Source organism: Schistocerca serialis, chromosome 12, assembly GCF_023864345.2.
Source record: "Schistocerca serialis cubense isolate TAMUIC-IGC-003099 chromosome 12, iqSchSeri2.2, whole genome shotgun sequence".
Taxonomy (NCBI): Eukaryota; Metazoa; Arthropoda; class Insecta; order Orthoptera; family Acrididae; genus Schistocerca; species Schistocerca serialis.
The window spans coordinates 94,144,507-94,163,874 of record NC_064649.1 but is presented as its reverse complement, the minus strand read 5'-3'; the positions used below and the strand labels follow the sequence as shown (position 1 = coordinate 94,163,874).

General features: G+C 45.5%; 1 protein-coding gene across 1 annotated transcript in view; it reads left to right on the top strand.

The window, feature by feature from the left end:
• LOC126427964 (probable cytochrome P450 304a1) overlaps positions 1-19,368 on the top strand; it is a 58,423-nt gene that overhangs the window by 13,222 nt on the left and 25,833 nt on the right. Inside the window, exons 2-3 of the mRNA XM_050089851.1 lie at positions 526-640; positions 18,825-19,005. Of these exons, the coding sequence (XP_049945808.1) occupies positions 526-640; positions 18,825-19,005 (296 nt within the window). The remainder of the gene's footprint in view (positions 1-525; positions 641-18,824; positions 19,006-19,368) is intronic.

The following is a 19,368-nucleotide window of genomic DNA, read 5'->3' as shown; positions in this document are numbered from 1 at the left end:
GTGTGAATGCACTGAAAAGGTAATCATTTGCGTTTCACAGCATCTTCTTCCTGTCGCTTAAATTTCGCGTCTGTAGCACATCTTCGTGGTGTAGCAATTTTAATGGCGAGTATTGTACTTACAGCCTCTAAGAACTGCAAACGAACATCATCATTCCTCACTTTATTGTACGTGGATTTTCCCTGAGGGCTGTCTTAAACTTTAGCCTAGTCGTCATCATTACCAAATTGTGAGAAGAGACGGTACCTACTCCTGTGAACGTCTTACAGGCAGATATCTGATTTAGGGATATCTGTCTCACCTTGATGTATTGCCGTTGGTACGAGGTGGTATTAAAAAGTTTCCTCGGTCTCAACAGGGACCTCAGACTCAAGTTTTGTTCCAAATATTAACAAACACCATGTATATAATGTGAAATGCGAGATAATTTTGCAGGTCACATTCGTGAATACTATTTTCTGTATTTAAAGTTTTTCTCACTGATTTGTGAACAGAATTTAAAACGAATCCTTTTTGATGTTTTAGCAAACTTTTGATGAACAGTTGGCTACCTACTCGGAAGACCACACGCGTCATTTCCTTGACGTCTGCATAAAGGAAATTAAGAAGGACGCCGCAGACCAAGGCTTACCCTTCAACAGTGAGTGTTCCTGTTCGTAAAACAATGTTTTGAAAGATTTCATGATGACCTCACCTGCCATTATCTTTATTTTATGTAGAATTGTACAATTTCATTGTACATTTTACGATTGTATGATTGTACATTTTCAAGTATTTTATGGATGATTTTTAGCAGTAAATTATGCCATGTATGTTGTTCGCCTGTGATTCCATGTTATGTTCATAAAATAAATCCGAGATGTCTTACGCTATTTTAGGAGCACGTAACTTTCGAGCAGTTGTTACAAAGTCATTCGCAGAATAATGTTCACCTGACGGCGAAAATTCTTGACTGATTGGTTTTGAACATTTACATCAGATACTGGATCTATACCAAAGCTAGCACTCCAATTTGTGGCATGTATGTAGTAATAGGAAATCACATACTCTCAAGCCAGAATTGTTTTGCAGGACCTATCCGAAAGCCAGCACTCCAGTTTGTGGCATGCATGTAGTAATGAAAAATCACTTACTCTCAAGCCATTACTGTTAGCTTTGCTTTTAACAACCTCATATTCTCTACACAGACACCTAAATACCATTTAATGAAATCAAATTCTGATATGCTGGCAGAATGGTACGAATGAGGCTACCCAAGAAAACATTGAGTTTCTCCTCGCCATGTAAGCATATCACCAACTACAACACTGGGTTATTGTATGAATAAGAACACCTGCTTCATTGGCAAATGTCAAAATGAATACAATAATTCCACGAATGTTCCAATCACCCTGCAAATGAAGATGTATCATATCTATGAAAGTCATAGTAAATTCACATTTTTGAAATCTGTTTAATCACTGCCGTGATATCTGAGAAAATAGCTTGTAACAGACTGTCGGTTTGCTTATCTGAGCAAAACTTGTTATTAGTTCGTGTTTCGCATCCGCAAAGGATACCCTACACAGAAAACACCCTAGCAAAGCTATTCAGGAGGAACTTTTGCATTAGAATTTATGTTTTCCTACTGGCGCCAGTGATAACGAGGACCATGAAGTCCACTTGAAAGTCTAAAAGGGACATGGGATTGATGGTATCCCTGTCACGCGCATGGACTCATATACAGCTGTAACAGAAAGCAGTGTGTCACATGGAGGAATTGTAGAACAGAAGGAAAACTAAATTCAGAATGACTGGCATAAAATATTCAGAACTAGGTCAACCCTTATTCTTAACCAACACAAATGACCTCATTCGAAACTCAAAACCATGTGGTTGTTGTGGCACAGAGAATGAAAAACTGAGAACATTAGTGGTGAAAACCACCTTTTGTAATTAAGATTAAATGTAGAACGGCAGACACATTTCTGTATGCGGCAGATTGAAACTTTGTTAAATTGGAAGTTCACAAAAATAATTTACCTTTTAATGTTTTTTGTGATGTTAAATTATCAAGATCGATAATCTCGTCTTACCTAAAAATCAATTAAAATGCAAGTCCCTCCACAAAACGCACCACAAGCATCGGGGTGCCATATAGGTCACTGGCCTACCAACATGTCTTAGGACAGTCACCTAAAAACTGTAGTGGGTGAACACAAAACACTTACAGCAACCATAATCTCAGAGATATGAAAGTTGCCCAAAAGGTCTTACGTTCGCTAAATCCGATAAGGAGGTGAGTGTCTTATGGCCTAGAAACATAAAATGCGTCCACAGCTTATATAGAAGTATTCACGGACACAATGTCTCCTTCATGGGCTGTACAGACATTACATTAGTCATATTCAGTTTCATTAAGCCAATCTTTTCCTGGCACAGGTGAGCACAAAGTAGAGAACAATATAGGAATACTGGTGTTGTTATTGCGGTCTTCAGTCCGAAGACTGGTTTGATGCAGTTCTCCATGCTACTCTGTCCCGTGCAAGGCCCCTCATCTCCGAATAACTGCTGCAACGTACATCCTTCTGCTTACTATATTCATCTCTTGGTCTCCCTCTACGATTTTTACTCCCCACACTTCCCTCCAATACTAAATTGGTGATCCCCTGATGTCTCAGAATGTGTCCTATCAACCGATCCCGTCTTTTAGTCAAATTGTGGCATGAATTTCTTGTCTCCTCAAATTGGAAGTTTGTGGTAAGGACTGTGGGACCAAACTGCGAAGGTTATCGGTCCCTAGGCTTACGCACTACTTAATCTAACTTAAACTAACTTATGCGAAGGACAACACGTACACACCCATGCCCGAGGGAGGACTCGAACTTCCGACGGGGGGGGGGGGGGGGGGGGGGCGCGCGAACCGTGACAGGACGCCTAAGACCGCACGGCTACCCCGCGCAGATCCTGCCTCCTCAGTTCTGTTCAGTACCTCATTAGTTACGCGATCTACCCATCAAGTCTTCAGTTTCTTCTGTGGTGACACCGCCAGACACCACACTTGCTAGGTGGTAGCCTTTAAATCGGCCGCGGTCCGCTAGTATACGTCGGACCTGTGTGTCGCCACTATCAGTGATTGCAGACCGAGCGCCGCCACACGGCAGGTCTAGAGAGACGTCCTAGCACTCGCCCAGTTGTACAGCCGACTTTGCTAGCGATGGTTCACTGACAAATTACGCTCTCATTTGCCGAGACGATAGTTAGCATAGCCTTCAGCTACGTCATTTGCTACGACCTAGTAAGGCGCCATTATCAACTGCTATTTATCTTGTGATGCATGTACCGTCAGACCGATGTTCACCAATTATGGATTAAAGTTAAGTATTCCAGAAGCTACGTACTATTTTTGCTACTATAAAGACCTTGTCATTTTCCAGACCTCACGCCATCCTGCGTGAGCTTAAACGCGTGCCCTTCGGCCTCCCGTCCTCGTGGATTGGCTGTCTTGCCAGTCCACAAAATCTTCTGTATCACCACATTTAAAAATCCTCTATTCTCTTCTGGTCTACGTGGTTTATCATCCATATGTCACTTCCATAATCTACACTCCAGACAAATAACTTCAGAAAATACTTCCCAACCCTTAATTTTAAAATAGATGTTGCACAAATCATTTCTCGCTATAGCCAGTCTGCATTTTATATCGTCTCGACCTCGACCACCATCATTTTATTTTGCTGCACAAATACCAAGACTTATCTACTGAGTCTAGAGTCTCGTTTAGTTATGTAATTCCCTCAGCATCGCCTGATTTAATTCGACTGTCGGCCGGAGTGGCCGAGCGGTACTAGGCGCTACAGTCTGGAGCCGCGCGACCGCTACGGTCGCAGGTTCGACTCCTGCCTCGGGCATGGATGTGTGTGATGTCCTTAGGTTAGTTAGGTTTAAGTAATTCTAAGTTCTAGGGGACTGATGACCACAGCAGTTAAGTCCCATAGTGCTCAGAGCCATTTGAACCAGCCAATTCGACTGTATTCCATTACGCTTGTTTTACTTTCGTTGAAGTCGGGATGAGGGGTACACTCAGCATGGAAACACGTTAAATGTTTACCAAACGGGCAGTGGCGCCAGGCTGCCCTGACTTAACTTAAAATGCCGGAAGTAGCGGACCAGCCGTCCAAAACAACACCTATACCCTGGGGCCCAACCGGGAGTCACTACCCATTAGACAGCACGTCATGGCTTCTGTGCACCGAAGCGGAGCGTGGCACCGCTCCCACACCCCCAACTCGCAGGAAACTGGAACACAAGCAGACCGCAGAAGACACGGCAAACACCAACCAATCACCAATTAATGTAAGTTAAAAGATCAATAAACAACAATTAAATGAAGAACCAATTGCTCCTTTGCTAATACTGAGTGAGTGCATTCAAATAATTGCACGCATATAAAATTCTACGTACAAATGATTGCCTTTTACACAATACGAGCCTTTACTAATACACTACTGGCCATTAAAACTGCTACACCACGAAGATGACGAGCTACAGACGCGAAATTTAACCGACAGGAAGAAGATGCTGTGATATGCAAATGATTAGCTTTTCAGAGCATTCACACAAGGTTGGCGCCGGTGACGACACCTACAACGTGCTGACATGAGGAAAGTTTCCAACCTATTTCCCATACACAAACAGCAGTTGACCGGCGTTGCCTGGTGAAACGTTGTTGTGATGCCCCGTGTAAGGAGGAGAAATGCGTACCATCACGTTTCCGACTTTGATAAAGGTCGGATTGTAGCCTATCGCGACTGCCGTTTATCGTATCACGACATTGCTGCTCGCGTTGGTCGAGATCCGATGCTGTTGGCAGAATATGGAATCTGTGGGTTCAGGAAGGCAACACGGAACCCCGTGCTGGATCTCAACGGCCTCGTATCACTAGCAGTCGAGATGACAGACTTCTTATCCGCATGGCTGTAACGGATCGTTTAGCCGCGTCTCGATCCCTGAGTCAACAGATGGGGACGTTTGCAAGACAACAACCATCTGCACGAACAGTTCGACGACGTTTGCAGCAGCACGGGCTGTCAGCTCGGAGACCATGGCTGCGGTTACCCTTGACACTGCATCACAGACAGGAGCGCCTGCGATGGTGTACTCAACGACGAACCTGGGTGCACGAATGGCTAAACGTCAATTTCTCGGATGAATCCAGGTTCTGTTTACAGCATCATGATGGTCGCATCCGTGTTTGGCGACATCGTGGTGAACGCACATTGGAAGCGTGTATTTGTCATCGCCATACTGGCGGAATACCCAGCGTGATGGTATGGGGTGCCATTGCTTACACGTCTCGGTCACCTCTTGTTCGCATTGTTTCAGATGTGTTACGACCCGTGGCTTTACCCTTCATTCGATCCCTGCGAAACCCTACATTTCAGCAGGATAATGCACGACCACATGTTGCAGGTCCTGTACGGGCCTCTCCGGATACAGAAAATATTCGACTGCTGCTCTGTCCAGCACATTCTCCAGATCTCTTACCAACTGAAAACGTCTGGTCAATGGTGGCCGACCACCGGCTCGTCACAATACACCAGTCACTACTCTTAATGAACTGTGATATCGTGTTGAAGCTGCACGGGCATCTGTACCTGTACACGCCATCCAAGCTCTGTTTGACTCAATGCCCAGGCGTATCAAGGCCGTAATTACGGCCAGAGGTGGTTGTTCTGGGTACTGATTTCTCATGATCTATGCACCCAAATTGCGTGAATATGCAATCACATGTCAGTTCTAGTATAATATATTTGTCCAATGAATACCCGTTTATCATCTGCATTTCTTCTTGGTGCAGCAATTTTAATGGCCAGTAGTGTAACTGAGTGAGTGCTTTCAAATAAATGCACGTATACAAAGAAACTAGGTACAAAGGACTAGCTTTACAGAATAGGAGTTTTTACTAATAACTGAGTAAGTACTTTCAACAGGAGTAACCCAAATTTTACAGCAATATACAAGGGACTTCGATTTGATGGCAATCAAAATACACTGTAAATCGCATACAGACAATACATAAACTTGTGGGTACTGCCCCCCCCCCCCCCCTCAAAAAAAAAAAAAAAAAAAAAAAAAAAAAAACCTCGAGCTAATCAGCTATCAGCTTCTTAATAGTAATCCAACCAGCGCGTTTTTTAAAAGAACTAGCAACTGCTAGTCTCCATGCGGTTACACACTCTGCCAGCTGCTCTTACTTCAACAACATGTGAATTACGGCAACCAAGCAACAAGTACACTCGCTGCAACGCAAATGGTTGAACGAAATGAATTCACCGAAATCACTTACGCCTTCGATGGAGAGCGTTGTTCGAGATGGTCTCCAGGGATGGGTCTGCCCGAGAAAACAGGCACCAAGGCAATGCGACGAACAGCGCCCGGAGTTGACATCAGGCAGGTCCACCACAAACTCGCGACCGGCTTACGAGGTCGACTCGCCATGCCGCTGCTGGCCGAGCACGCGTGTTTACTTCTTTCGTCCACGCGAGCACGTCCTTGCGCCCCGTAGCAAGTCCAATACCAACTGCCCCGAGCGCCAAACACCCGCGAGATCGCAACAGGGGCAAAGATCCTAGTAAAGCCAGGTAATCGAGAGTGTCGCGCCAAAGAGCTGGTGTGCCAGAAAAGGCGCACCACGGCTCAATCTCTTTTCAAGACACTATTGGTTAAAAACAGTCTTGTTTGCAAGTTCAGTTTATTATTTTTCAACTACGCGTTTCGCCTTATTTAGGCGTCTTCAGGTTATCTTAATTTGGTATTTCTTAGAAGGACCCTTTAGTCAGTGTAGCCAAAGGGCATCGTCGAATATATCAGGCCAACATCGCCTTCGTTATACTCAGTAAAAACTTTTCTAGATGGACGCGAGTGACTCCAAAACCTGCATAACGCATTATGCTTACTACCTGAGCCCCATCTCATTCTGTTACTCGCTCCTGTGAACGGGACCGCGTTTTGCAGGTCTGGGGGTCACTCGCGTCCATCTAGAAAAGTTTTTACTGAGTTTAACAAAGGCGATGTTGGCCTGAAATATTCGACGATGCCCTTTGGCTACACTGACTAAAGGGTCCTTCTAAGAAATACCAAATTCAGATAACCTGCAGATGCCTAAATAAGGCGCAACGCGTAGTTGAAAAATAAAAAACTGAAATTGCAACCAAGACTTTTTAACCAATACTGTTGAGCACTGATTTGCTGTATGCTACATATGGATTGGAAGAATTTCTTTTCAAGACTATCATTCTCTTCAATTGCTCTTCCAAGTCTCTTGCCCTCTCTGAGAGAATAACAGTGTCATCGCAAACCTCACAGTTTTTATTTCTTCTTCTCGAACTGGAATTTCCTTCCTGAGTTTCTTCTTGGTATCTGTTACTGCTTGCTCAGTGTACAGATTCGTTAAACTCAGTAAAAACAGAGGACAGGCTACAACCCCGTCACACTGCCTTCTCGAACACTGCTCCTCTTTTCACGTCCTTCAAATCATTCTGATTTCCATAACATATCACTCCCCGTATTTTATTGCTGGTGCTTTCAAAATTTCAGAGGGTATCTTCTAGTCAATACTGACAAAAACTTTACCTGTATCTGTTACGATAAACGTAGCTTTGCCTTTCTTCAACCAATCTTGTAGGATACCGGTTGTCAAACTGGGGCTCTCGGGCAGCGTATGGACCACGTTGAATACTCGAATGGTCCATACTCTCAGCCGAAGTTTATAACATACAGGGTGATCCAGCTGCCCCTGCCCCTGTCGTTGTATGCAACCCGCAATGTTTTTGCTGCCCTTCATAAACCATGCTAGGGATTTTCATATTCTCTCGGCCGCTACGCGCTAACTACACTGGTGTACGTATATGCATTCAGATACAGAAGTATGTAAATCGGCAGAATACGGCGCTGCGGTCAACAAAGCCTATATAAGACAACAAGTGTCTACTGCCGTTTGTTAGATCGGTTACTGCTGCTACCATGGCAGGTTATCAAGATTTAAGTGAGTTTGAACGTGATGTTATAGTCGGCGCATTTTCAATGGGACGCAGCATCTCCGAGGCTTTCCCATACTACCACTTCACGAGTGTACCCTGAATATCATGAATCCGGTAAAACATCGAATCTCTGACATCGCTGCGGTAGGGAAAAGACCCTGCAAGAACTGGACCAACGACGACTGATGTGAATCGTTCTGCGTGACAGAACTGTAATCCTTCCGCAAACTGCTGCAGATTTCAATACTGGACCATCAACAGGTGTCAGCGTGCGAACCATTCAACTGAACATCATCGATATGGGCTTTCGGAGCCGAAGGCCCAATCGTGTACCGCTGATGAATGCACGACAAAAAGCGTTACGCCTCGCCTGAAACATGTTGCCTGGTCGGACGAGTCTCGTTTCAAATTATATCGAGTGGATGGACGTGTAATGGCGGCTAAGGAGGGGAAGAAATCCAGTGTGCACTCCGTGTGCATTCCGGCTGGAGTCATTCCTGATGTGGAAAGGGTCCTTCCGGATGCCATGAAGAGCACAAGGTGCAGCCAGCTGCAGGTGGTGGCAAATGTCGGCACTAATGACGTGTATCGCTTTGGATCTGAGGAAATTCTCTCTGGATTCCAGTGGCTATCTGATTTGGTGAAGTCTGCCGGTCTTGCTTACGAGATGAAGGCAGAGCTCACCATCTGCAGCATCGTTGACAGAACCGACTGCGGACCTTTGGTGCAGAGCCGGGTGAAGGGTCTGAATCAGAGGCTCAGACGGTTTTGCGACCGTGTTGGCTGCAGATTCCTTGACTTGCGCCATAGGGTGGTGGGATTTCGGGTTCCGCTGAATAGGTCATGAGTTCATTACATTCAGCTGGCGGCTACACGGGTAGCGGAGGCTGTGTGGCGTGGACTGGGCGGTTTTTTAGGTTAGAAGGCCTCGGGAAAGTACGGGGTGGGCTGCAATCTCAAAGGGTGCATGGCAAATACAGGACGTGCTTGGATCAACGAACAGTCGGAATTGTAGTTGTAAATTGTTGTAGTTGTGCTGGGGAAGTCCCTGAGCTTCAAGCGCTAAAAGAAAGCACAGAAGCTTAAATCGTTATAGGTACAGAAAGCTGGCTAAAGCTTGAAATAAGTTCTGCAGAAATTTTTACGAAGTCTCAGACGGTGTTCAGGAAAGATAGATTAGGCAGAATTGGTAGTGGAGTGTTTGTGTCTGTCAGTAGTGGTTTATCTTGTAGTGAAGTCGAAGTAGATACTCCGTGCGAATTGGTATGGGTGGAGGTTATACTTAACAGCCGAACTAAGTTCATAATTGGCTCCTTCTACCGACCCCCAGACTCCGATGATATGGTTGCTGAGCAGATCAGAGAAAATTTGAGTCTCGTAACAAACAAATACCCCACTCATACGATTATAGTTGGTGGGGACTTCAACCTTCCCTCGATATGTTGGCAAAAATACTTGTTCAAAACCGGTGGGAAGCAGAAAACATCTCCGAGATTGTCCTAAATGCTTTCTCCGAAAATTATTTCGAGTAGTTAGTCCACGAACCCACGCGAATTGTAAATGGTTGCGAAAACACCCTTGACCTCTTAGCCACAAACAATCCAGAGCTAATAGAGAGCATCATGACTGATACAGGGATTAGTGATTACAAGGTCGTTGTAGCTAGGCTCAATACCGTTTCTTCCAAATCCACCAGAAACAAACGCAAAATAATTTTATTTAAAAAAGCGGATAAAGTGTCACTAGAAGCCTTCCTAAGAGACAATCTCCATTCCTTCCGAACTGACTATGCAAATGTAGACGAGATGTGGCTCAAATTCAAAGATATAGTAGCAACAGCAATTGAAAGATTCATACCTCATAAACTGGTAATAGATGGAACTGATCCCCAATGGTACACAAAACAGGTCCGAACGCTGTTGCAGAGGCAACGGAAAAAGCATCCAAAGTTCAGAAGAACGCGAAATCCCGAAGATTGGCTAAAATTTACAGACGCGCGAAATTTGGCACGGACTTCAATGCGAGATGCCTTTAATAGGTTCCACAACGAAACATTGTCTCGAAATTTGGTAGAAAATCCGAAGAAATTCTGGTCGTATGTAAAGTACAGAAGCGGCAAGACGCAGTCAATACCTTCGCTGCGCAGTGCCGATGGTACTGTTACCGACGACTGTGCCGCTAAAGAGGAGTTATTGAACGCAGTTTTCCGAAATTCCTTCACCAGGGAAGACGAATGGAATATTCCAGAATTTGAAACACGAACAGCTGCTAGCATGAGTTTCTTAGAAGTAGATACCTTAGGGGTTGTGAAGCAACTCAAATCGCTTGATACGGGCAAGTCTCCAGGTCGAGATTGTATACCGATTAGGTTCCTTTCAGATTACGCTGATACAATAGCTCCCTACTTAGCAATCATATACAACCGCTCGCTCACCGATAGATCTGTACCTATAGATTGGAAAATTGCGTAGGTCCCACCAGTGTTTAAGAAGGGTAGTAGGAGAAATCCATCGAACTACAGACCTATATCATTGACGTCGGTTTGCAGTAGGGTTATGGAGCATATACTGTGTTCAAACACTATGAATCATCTCGAAGGGAACAATCTATTGATACGTAATCAGCATGGTTTCCGAAAACATCGTTCTTGTGCAACGCAGCTAGCTCTTTATTCGCACGAAGTAATGGCCGCTATCGACAGGGGATCTCAAGTTGATTTCGTATTTCTAGATTTCCGGAAAGCTTTTGACACCGTTCCTCACAAGCAACTTCTAATCAAGCTGCGGGCCTACGGGGTATCGTCTCAGTTGTGCGACTGGATTCGTGATTTCCTGTCGGGAAGGTCGCAGTTCGTAGTAATAGACGGCATCATCGAGTAAAACTGAAGTGATATCAGGTGTTCCCCAGGGAAGCGTCCTGGGACCTCTGCTGTTCCTGATCTATATAAATGACCTGGGTGACAATCTGAGCAGTTCTCTTAGGTTGTTCGCAGATGATGCTGTAATTTACCGTCTAGTAAGGTCATCCGAAGACCAGTATCAGTTGCAAAGCGATTTACAAAAGATTGCTGTATGGTGTGGCAGGTGGCAGTTGACGCTAAATAACGAAAAGTATGAGGTGATCCACATGAGATCCAAAAGAAATCCGTTGGAATTCGATTACTCGATAAATAGTACAATTCTCAAGGCTGTCAATTCAACTAAGTACCTGGGTGTTAAAATTACGAACAACTTCAGTTGGAAAGACCACATAGAAAATATTGTGGGGAAGGCGAGCCAAAGGTTGCGTTTCATTGGCAGGACACTTAGAAGATGCAACAAGTCCACTAAAGAGACAACTTACACTACACTCGTTCGTCCTCTGTTAGAATATTGCTGCGCGGTGTGGGATCCTTACCAGGTGAGATTGACGGAGGACATCGAAATGGTGCAAAAAAGGGCAGCTCGTTTTGTATTATCACGTAATAGGGGAGAGAGTGTGGCAGATATGATACGCGAGTTGGGATGGAAGTCATTAAAGCAAAGACGTTTTTCGTCGCGGCGAGATCTATTTACGAAATTTCAGTCACCAACTTTTTCTTCCGAATGCGAAAATATTTTGTTGAGCCCAACCTACATAAGTAGGAATGATCATCAAAATAAAATAAGAGAAATCAGAGCTCGAACAGAAAGGTTTAGGTGTTCCTTTTTCCCGCGCGCTGTTCGGGAGTGGAATCGTAGAGAGATAGTATGATTGTGGTTCGATGAACCCTCTGCCAAGCACTTAAATGTGAATTGCAGAGTACTCATGTAGATGTAGATGGAGACAACCTCATGAATCCATGGACCCTGCATGTCAGCACGGGACAGTTCAAGCTGATGGAGGCTCTGTAATGGTGTGGGGCATGTATAGTTGGAGTGATAAGGGACCTCCGATACATCTAGATACTGCTCTGACAAGTGACACGTACGTAAGCATCCTGTCTGGTCAACTGCATCCATTCATGTCCATTGTGCATTCCGACCTACTTGGGTAATTTCAGTATGACAAGGCGACACCCCACATGTCCAGGATTACTACAAAGTGGCTCCAGGAACACTCTTCTGATATGAAACTTCCTGGCAGATTAAAACTGTGTGCCAGACCGAGACTCGAACTCGGGACCTTTGCCTTCCGCGGGAAAGTGCTCTTCTGAGTTTAAAACACTTCCGTTGGCCACCAGACTACCCAGACATGATTATTATTGAGAATATATGGGATGCCTTGCAACGTGCTCTTCAGAAGAGATCTCCAACCCATCTTACTATTACGGATTTATGGACAGCACTACAGGATTCATGGTGTCAGTTCCCTCCAGCACTACTTCAGACATTAGCAGAGTCCATGCCACGTCGTGCTGCGATACTTCTGCGTGCTCAAGGGAGCACTACACGATGTTAGGCAGCTGTACCAGTTTCTTTGGCTCTTCAGTGTATTTTCCCTGCAGAAATTTAATGCAGTTAAATTTTTTACTAGGTTACGTTTCCGATAGAGACCACGGTTTACGAGTTATTCAAGAAAAACGTGCAAAAGTGGCCCTGAAGCGCACCACACTCATCTATCATCAGTCCGGATTCGTAGTGTGTTGTTCATAGCACTCCCGCCCACCACTGCACAAAATTATTCGCGTTATTCGGCCTTTTTTGGTCTCTATTGATTGGGCTATTACACCACTACCAGTATAGTCGGCTGCTTCGTTAACGTAAATGAGTTAAAAGTGCCCATGACGGTAAATTAAAAAAAATTACCTGTAAACGTTACGCTAAAAATAATTCCACTGATAATTCGATCCAAGCATAGTCCTTGCAAGCACAGTAGTTTCTTAGTCAGAATGCCTGACGAGTACACCGATGTAATAGCTCATTTTATACAGTTAAAATTCAAAAAACTGTTAGGTATAATTTACGCAAATATCAATTTTACAATTTTTAAGTGCTCGCCGTTGGCGAAATACGGCCAGTCAATAAAGACCAATAAAGGTCGAATGTGGGAAATAATTCGTGCTGTCGCAAATTTTTGTATAGTGGTAGGAGGGAGTGTCATGAGCAACATATTAGAAGTCCTGACCTGTTGTTAATGATTGTGAGAGCAAGAGAGCGTTTGAAGATCACTGTTGTATGTTTTTCTGAATAACTCGAAAACTACGGACTCTAGCGAAAACGTATCTCAATACAAAATTTAACTACATATAATTTCCTACAAAAGATCCTGCTCATTTTCTCTGTAGTACTAACAGTTTGCGCTAGCGAGCGGGAGAATACAAAAATATCGCGCTTGGTTGTTCAAACGTGTCTGAATTTCTAAGGAACCAAACTGCTGAGGTCATCGGTCCCTAGACTTACACACTACTTAAACTAACTTGCTAAGGACAATACACACACCCATGCCCGAGGGAGGACTCGAAACTCCGACGGGAGGCGGCCGAGCAGTCAGTGACATGGCGCCTCTAACCGCGCGGCCATTCCGCGCGGCGAATTATATTGTGGGTTGCATAAAACGACAGGGGTAGGGGCAGGTCAATTACTTTATATACATCCAGCAACTAATAGCCGAATCAGGAAAAGTCAGCTAATGGTAGAGAGTAGTTGAGCAACTAACAAAAGTGCACTGAAGAGCCAAAGAAACTGGTAAACCTGCGTAATATCGTGTAGGGTCCCCGCGAGCTCGCAGAAGTGTCGCAACACGACGTGGCATGGACTCGACTGATGTCTGAAGTAGTGCTGGAGGGAAATGACACTATGAATCCTGCTTTGGCTGTCCGTAAATCCGTAAGAGTACGAGAGGGAGCGGGTCTCTTCTGAACAGCACGTTGCAAGGCATCCCAGATATGCTCAATAATGTTCATGTCTGGGAAGTTCGGTGGCCAACGAAATTGTTTCTGGAGCCATTCTGTAGCAATTCTGGACGTGTGGGGAGTCGCATTGTCCTGCTGGGCCCGCCGGAGTGGCCGAGCAGTTCTAGGCGCTACAGACTGGAACCGCGCAACCGCTACGGTCGCAGGTTCGAATCCTGCCTCGGGCATGGATGCCTGTGATGTCCTTAGGTTAGTTAGGTGTAAGTGGTTCTAAATTCTAGGGGACTAATGACGTCAGAAGTTAAGTCCCATAGTGCTCAGAGCCATTTGAACCATTTGTCCTGCTGGAATTGGCCAAGTTCGTCGGAATGCGCAATGGACATGAATAGATTCAGGTAATCAGACAGGACGCTTACGTACGTGTCATCTGTCAGAGTCGTATCTAGGCGTATCAGGGGTCCCATACACTCCAATTGCACACGCCTCACACCATCACAGAGCCTCCACCAGCTTGAACAGTCCCCTGCTGATGTGCAGGGTCCATGGATTCATGACGTTGTCTGCATCCCGCACACGTCCATCCGCTCGATACAATTAGAAACGAGACTCGTCCGACCAAGCAACACGTTTCCAGTCAACAACAGTCACATGTCGTTGTTGACGGGCCCAGCTGAGACGTAAAGCTTTGTGTAGTGCAGTCATCAAGGGTACACAAGTGGGCCTTCGGCTTCGAAAGCCCCTATCGATGTTTCGTTGAATGGTTTGTCCGCTGATACTTGTTGATGGCCCAGCACTGAAATCTGTAGCAATCTGCAGAAGGGTTGCACTTATGTCACGGTGAACGATTCTATTCACTCGTCGTTGGTCCCGTTCTTGCAGTATCTTTTTCCCGGCAGCAGCGATGTCGCAGATTTGATGTTTTTCCGAATTCCTGATATTCACGGCACACTCGTGAAATAATCGTACGGGAAAATCCCCATTTCATCGCTGTCTCCGAGATGCTGTGCCCCATTGCTCGTTCGCCGACTGTAACACGACGTTCAGACTCACTTAAATCTTGACAACCTTCTGTTGTAGCAGCAGTAATCGATATAACAACTGCGCCAGACAGGTGTTGTCTTATATAGGCGTTGCCGACACCAGCGCCGTATTCTGTCTGTTTACATACATCTGTATTTGAATACGCATGCCTATACCAGTTTCTTTGGCGATTCAGTGTACTTACAGAAACAGTAATATTTTGAGATATGCTTAATTTTAATTGATGTTAGTGAGCTCGCCCGTGATCTGAGTGAAGTTGGCCGATTACTTCACATAAGTAGCACGGCCACTTTGGGTTTAAAAGATGTGAGATGGGTGGCGGGTGTTTAATATTTGTCTTCCAGTACTGACAACTCACGGGCGTGCGCCGTCGTACAGAGCAGCTGCTATCGCACAAATTTTGACGCGGAAGTAACATGGATTTGTGAATGTGCATTACAGGGACTATAATCTTTTAACGCGTTATATACACTCCTGCAAATGGAAAAAAGAACACATTGACACCGGTGTGTCAGACCCACCATACTTGCTCCGGACACTGCGAGAGGGCTGTACAAGCAATGATCACACGCACGGCACAGCGGACACACCAGGAACCGCGGTGTTGGCCGTCGAATGGCGCTAGCTGCGCAGCATTTGTGCACCGCCGCCGTCAGTGTCAGCCAGTTTGCCGTGGCATACGGAGCTCCATCGCAGTCTTTAACACTGGTAGCATGCCGCGACAGCGTGGACGTGAACCGTATGTGCAGTTGACGGACTTTGAGCGAGGGCGTATAGTGGGCATGCGGGAGGCCGGGTGGACGTACCGCCGAATTGCTCAACACGTGGGGCGTGAGGTCTCCACAGTACATCGATGTTGTCGCCAGTGGTCGGCGGAAGGTGCACGTGCCCGTCGACCTGGGACCGGACCGCAGCGACGCACGGATGCACGCCAAGACCGTAGGATCCTACGCAGTGCCGTAGGGGACCGCACCGCCACTTCCCAGCAAATTAGGGACACTGTTGCTCCTGAGGTATCGGCGAGGACCATTCGCAACCGTCTCCATGAAGCTGGGCTACGGTCCCGCACACCGTTAGGCCGTCTTCCGCTCACGCCCCAACATCGTGCAGCCCGCCTCCAGTGGTGTCGCGACAGGCGTGAATGGAGGGACGAATGGAGACGTGTCGTCTTCAGCGATGAGAGTCGCTTCTGCCTTGGTGCCAATGATGGTCGTATGCGTGTTTGGCGCCGTGCAGGTGAGCGCCACAATCAGGACTGCATACGACCGAGGCACACAGGGCCAACACCTGGCATCATGGTGTGGGGAGCGATCTCCTACACTGGCCGTACACCACAGGTGATCGTCGAGGGGACACTGAATAGTGCACGGTACATCCAAACCGTCATCGAACCCATCGTTCTACCATTCCTAGACCGGCAAGGGAACTTGCTGTTCCAACAGGACAATGCACGTCCGCATGTATCCCGTGCCACCCAACGTGCTCTAGAAGGTGTAAGTCAACTACCCTGGCCAGCAAGATCTCCGGATCTGTCCCTCATTGAGCATGTTTGGGACTGGATGAACTTCGTCTCACGCGGTCTGCACGTCCAACACGAACGCTGGTCCAACTGAGGCGCCAGGTGGAAATGGCATGGCAAGCCGTTCCACAGGACTACATCCAGCATCTCTACGATCGTCTCCATGGGAGAATAGCAGCCTGCATTGCTGCGAAAGGTGGATATACACTGTACTAGTGCCGACATTGTGCATGCTCTGTTGCCTGTGTCTATGTGCCTGTGGTTCTGTCAGTGTGATCATGTGATGTATCTGACCCCAGGAATGTGTCAATAAAGTTTCCCCTTCCTGGGACAATGAATTCACGGTGTTCTTATTTCAATTTCCAGGAGTGTATTTACAGTAACGCGTATGAAATTAAATTAAGGCTGTTGCAGTAAAAAACAATGTGTAGTTGAAAAATTACATTAAAAACATTTAGCAAATCTTTGTGATCGTGTCCCATATTGTATAATGTATTTAAATATAAGTACAGTTGATGTTAATGTTGTATTCCAAGAACGAGTGCGCTACGACATTAGAACAACATGATGTATGTTTTATATTTTTGGTATTTTATGTTTGACATGCTGATGTTCCATGCCAACTTTTATTGTCAAACGACGCATCATCACTATGTGACTTGCAAGTTTGTAAAGATCACGAACTTCTGTTAAAGTGTTACAATATTCGATGATGTCGAAACCGGTAAGCAATAAAAAGATTTCCAAACGACCTTGGCGTACCTGACTTCCGGAATAACATACTGATCATTTGAGAAGCTCAGTAATACGCTACTTCAATTTCAAATTTTCATCAAAATGGACACCCAAAAATTTGTAGCGTTCTACACTGTTTACTGACTCCTGCTCATGGGCTTCATCAGTCGTCGATAAGACTATCTGACGTATACAGCTGAATATTTGGTGCCTTTTTGTACCAATATTTTGGGAGAGTCCACTTTCTGAGGAAGAGTTTATAATCGTTTGCAAAATATCGTTTGCCATCTCTAATGGGATTTATTATACGTAGGTTGGAACTTAAATAGTGGCAACACTGCTGTGGAGACACTATGCAATGGAATCTACTATCGTCGCTGATAGCACACGTTGTTGACATACCTACCTTACCTCCGAGCAAATGGACTCACCCGTCCCACGTCACCGGCGTGTGCACAATCGAGGGAAACACAGTCACTTGTGAGCGAGCGGTCTCACGTAACGGTGTCACTATGTTTTCGAAACAGGAACAACGGAGTTGGATATGCCAAAGGCTGTACAGCACGACAGTGTCATTAAGGTCTTCAGCTTTGCGAAAGAAGCGGCGACACTTTCCGCGCAACCCACCATCATTTTGCACGACAATGCGAGGGCGCATACAGACAAGCTGTGGCTGCTCTGTTCGGTCGATGGGACTGGGAAGTACTGTACCATCCACCATACTCCCCGGAATTAAGTCCTTGTGACTCTGATTTGATTCCGAAGATGACGGAACCGCTTCGTGGCTTTCGCTTCAGAACTGGTCCAGAGATTCGACAGGCAGTAGATCGCTCCATTTGCACCATCAACAGAACGGGCTCTGCTAATGGTATACTACGCCTTCTACATCGCTGGCAACGGGTTCCACACAACGCTGGTGACTACTTTGAAGGACAGTAACAGGTGCAAACATGTAACTCTTTTGTATCGATTGTGCCTAAATAGTTGCCACTACTTAAGTTCCAACCCTCGTGACACTAGTATCATCTGAATAGTTTCAGTTCTGCTTGATGAATGTTAAGTGGAAGGTCATTCACATATATAAGATACAGTAGTGGACCCAAAATTGAACCCTGTGGAACTCCAGGATTGCTCACAAATCTAAGGAATAGGAGCGAACCCAAAATCGAACTCTGTGGGAATCCCTTCGTACTTTCTTTTCAATCACTAAAAGTTTCTCTCCTTCCGACACTGTATTAATTAACAGCACAAGTTCTTGCATTCTGTTCATTAAGTATGATTCAAACCAGTGGTTTTTAAAACAATCGTTGTTGTAAAACTTAAGTGTTTCTTAGAGAGTAATATAACTGATTTACGCAGATCAAATGCGTTGGGCAGCCTATAAATAATATGCACTGCCGATATTTTATTATTTAAGGCCTAAAGTATTTAGTGAGTGAATGTATAAACATCATTCTCAGTCGTGCAATCATTCTGGACCCAAAATGTGACATGTTCAGTAAATTGTTTCTCCTTTGACATGAGACTGTCCTTGAGTACTTTCCTTTTTCGAATTTTTTGGGGAAAGGCACCAGTAAGGAAATTGAATGATGATTATTTGATCCTGACATTGATATTCCTGTTTTTTTTTTTTTTTTCTGGAGACATGACAAGTGATTCATGACACTGCAGTAACAGTGCCGGATTTTCTTTGCAGTTGAGCAGGTGATCGCCACGGGGACGGACCTGCTACTGCCATCACTGACGGTGACCACCACCGCTCTGGCAGAAACCGTGCGCTGCCTAGTGCTGCACCCAGAGGTGCAGACCAAGGTGCATCTCGAGATTGACAGCGTGGTGGGTAGAGGCCGGCTTCCCACGCTGGATGACCGCCCAAAGTGAGTACCCGGCAGCGATCGAGAGTGGTGAGTACTCCACACAATGGGCGAGGAAAGCTATACATAAAAAAAACTTGACTAGGAGGAAGGACAGGATGATAGGACACCTGTTAAGACATTATGGAATAGATTTCATAGTACTCGAGAGCTGTTGAGGTCATAAACCGAAGGAGAAGACAGAGATTGGAGTATATATATAATATGAAACTTCCTGGCCGATTAAAACTGTGTGCCGGACCAAGACTCGAACTCGGGACCTTTGCCTTTCACGGGCAAGTACTCTAACCACTTGCCCGAACTTCTGTTAATGTGTTACAAGATCCGATGATGACAGGACAAGTGCTCTAACCACTTGCCCGCGAA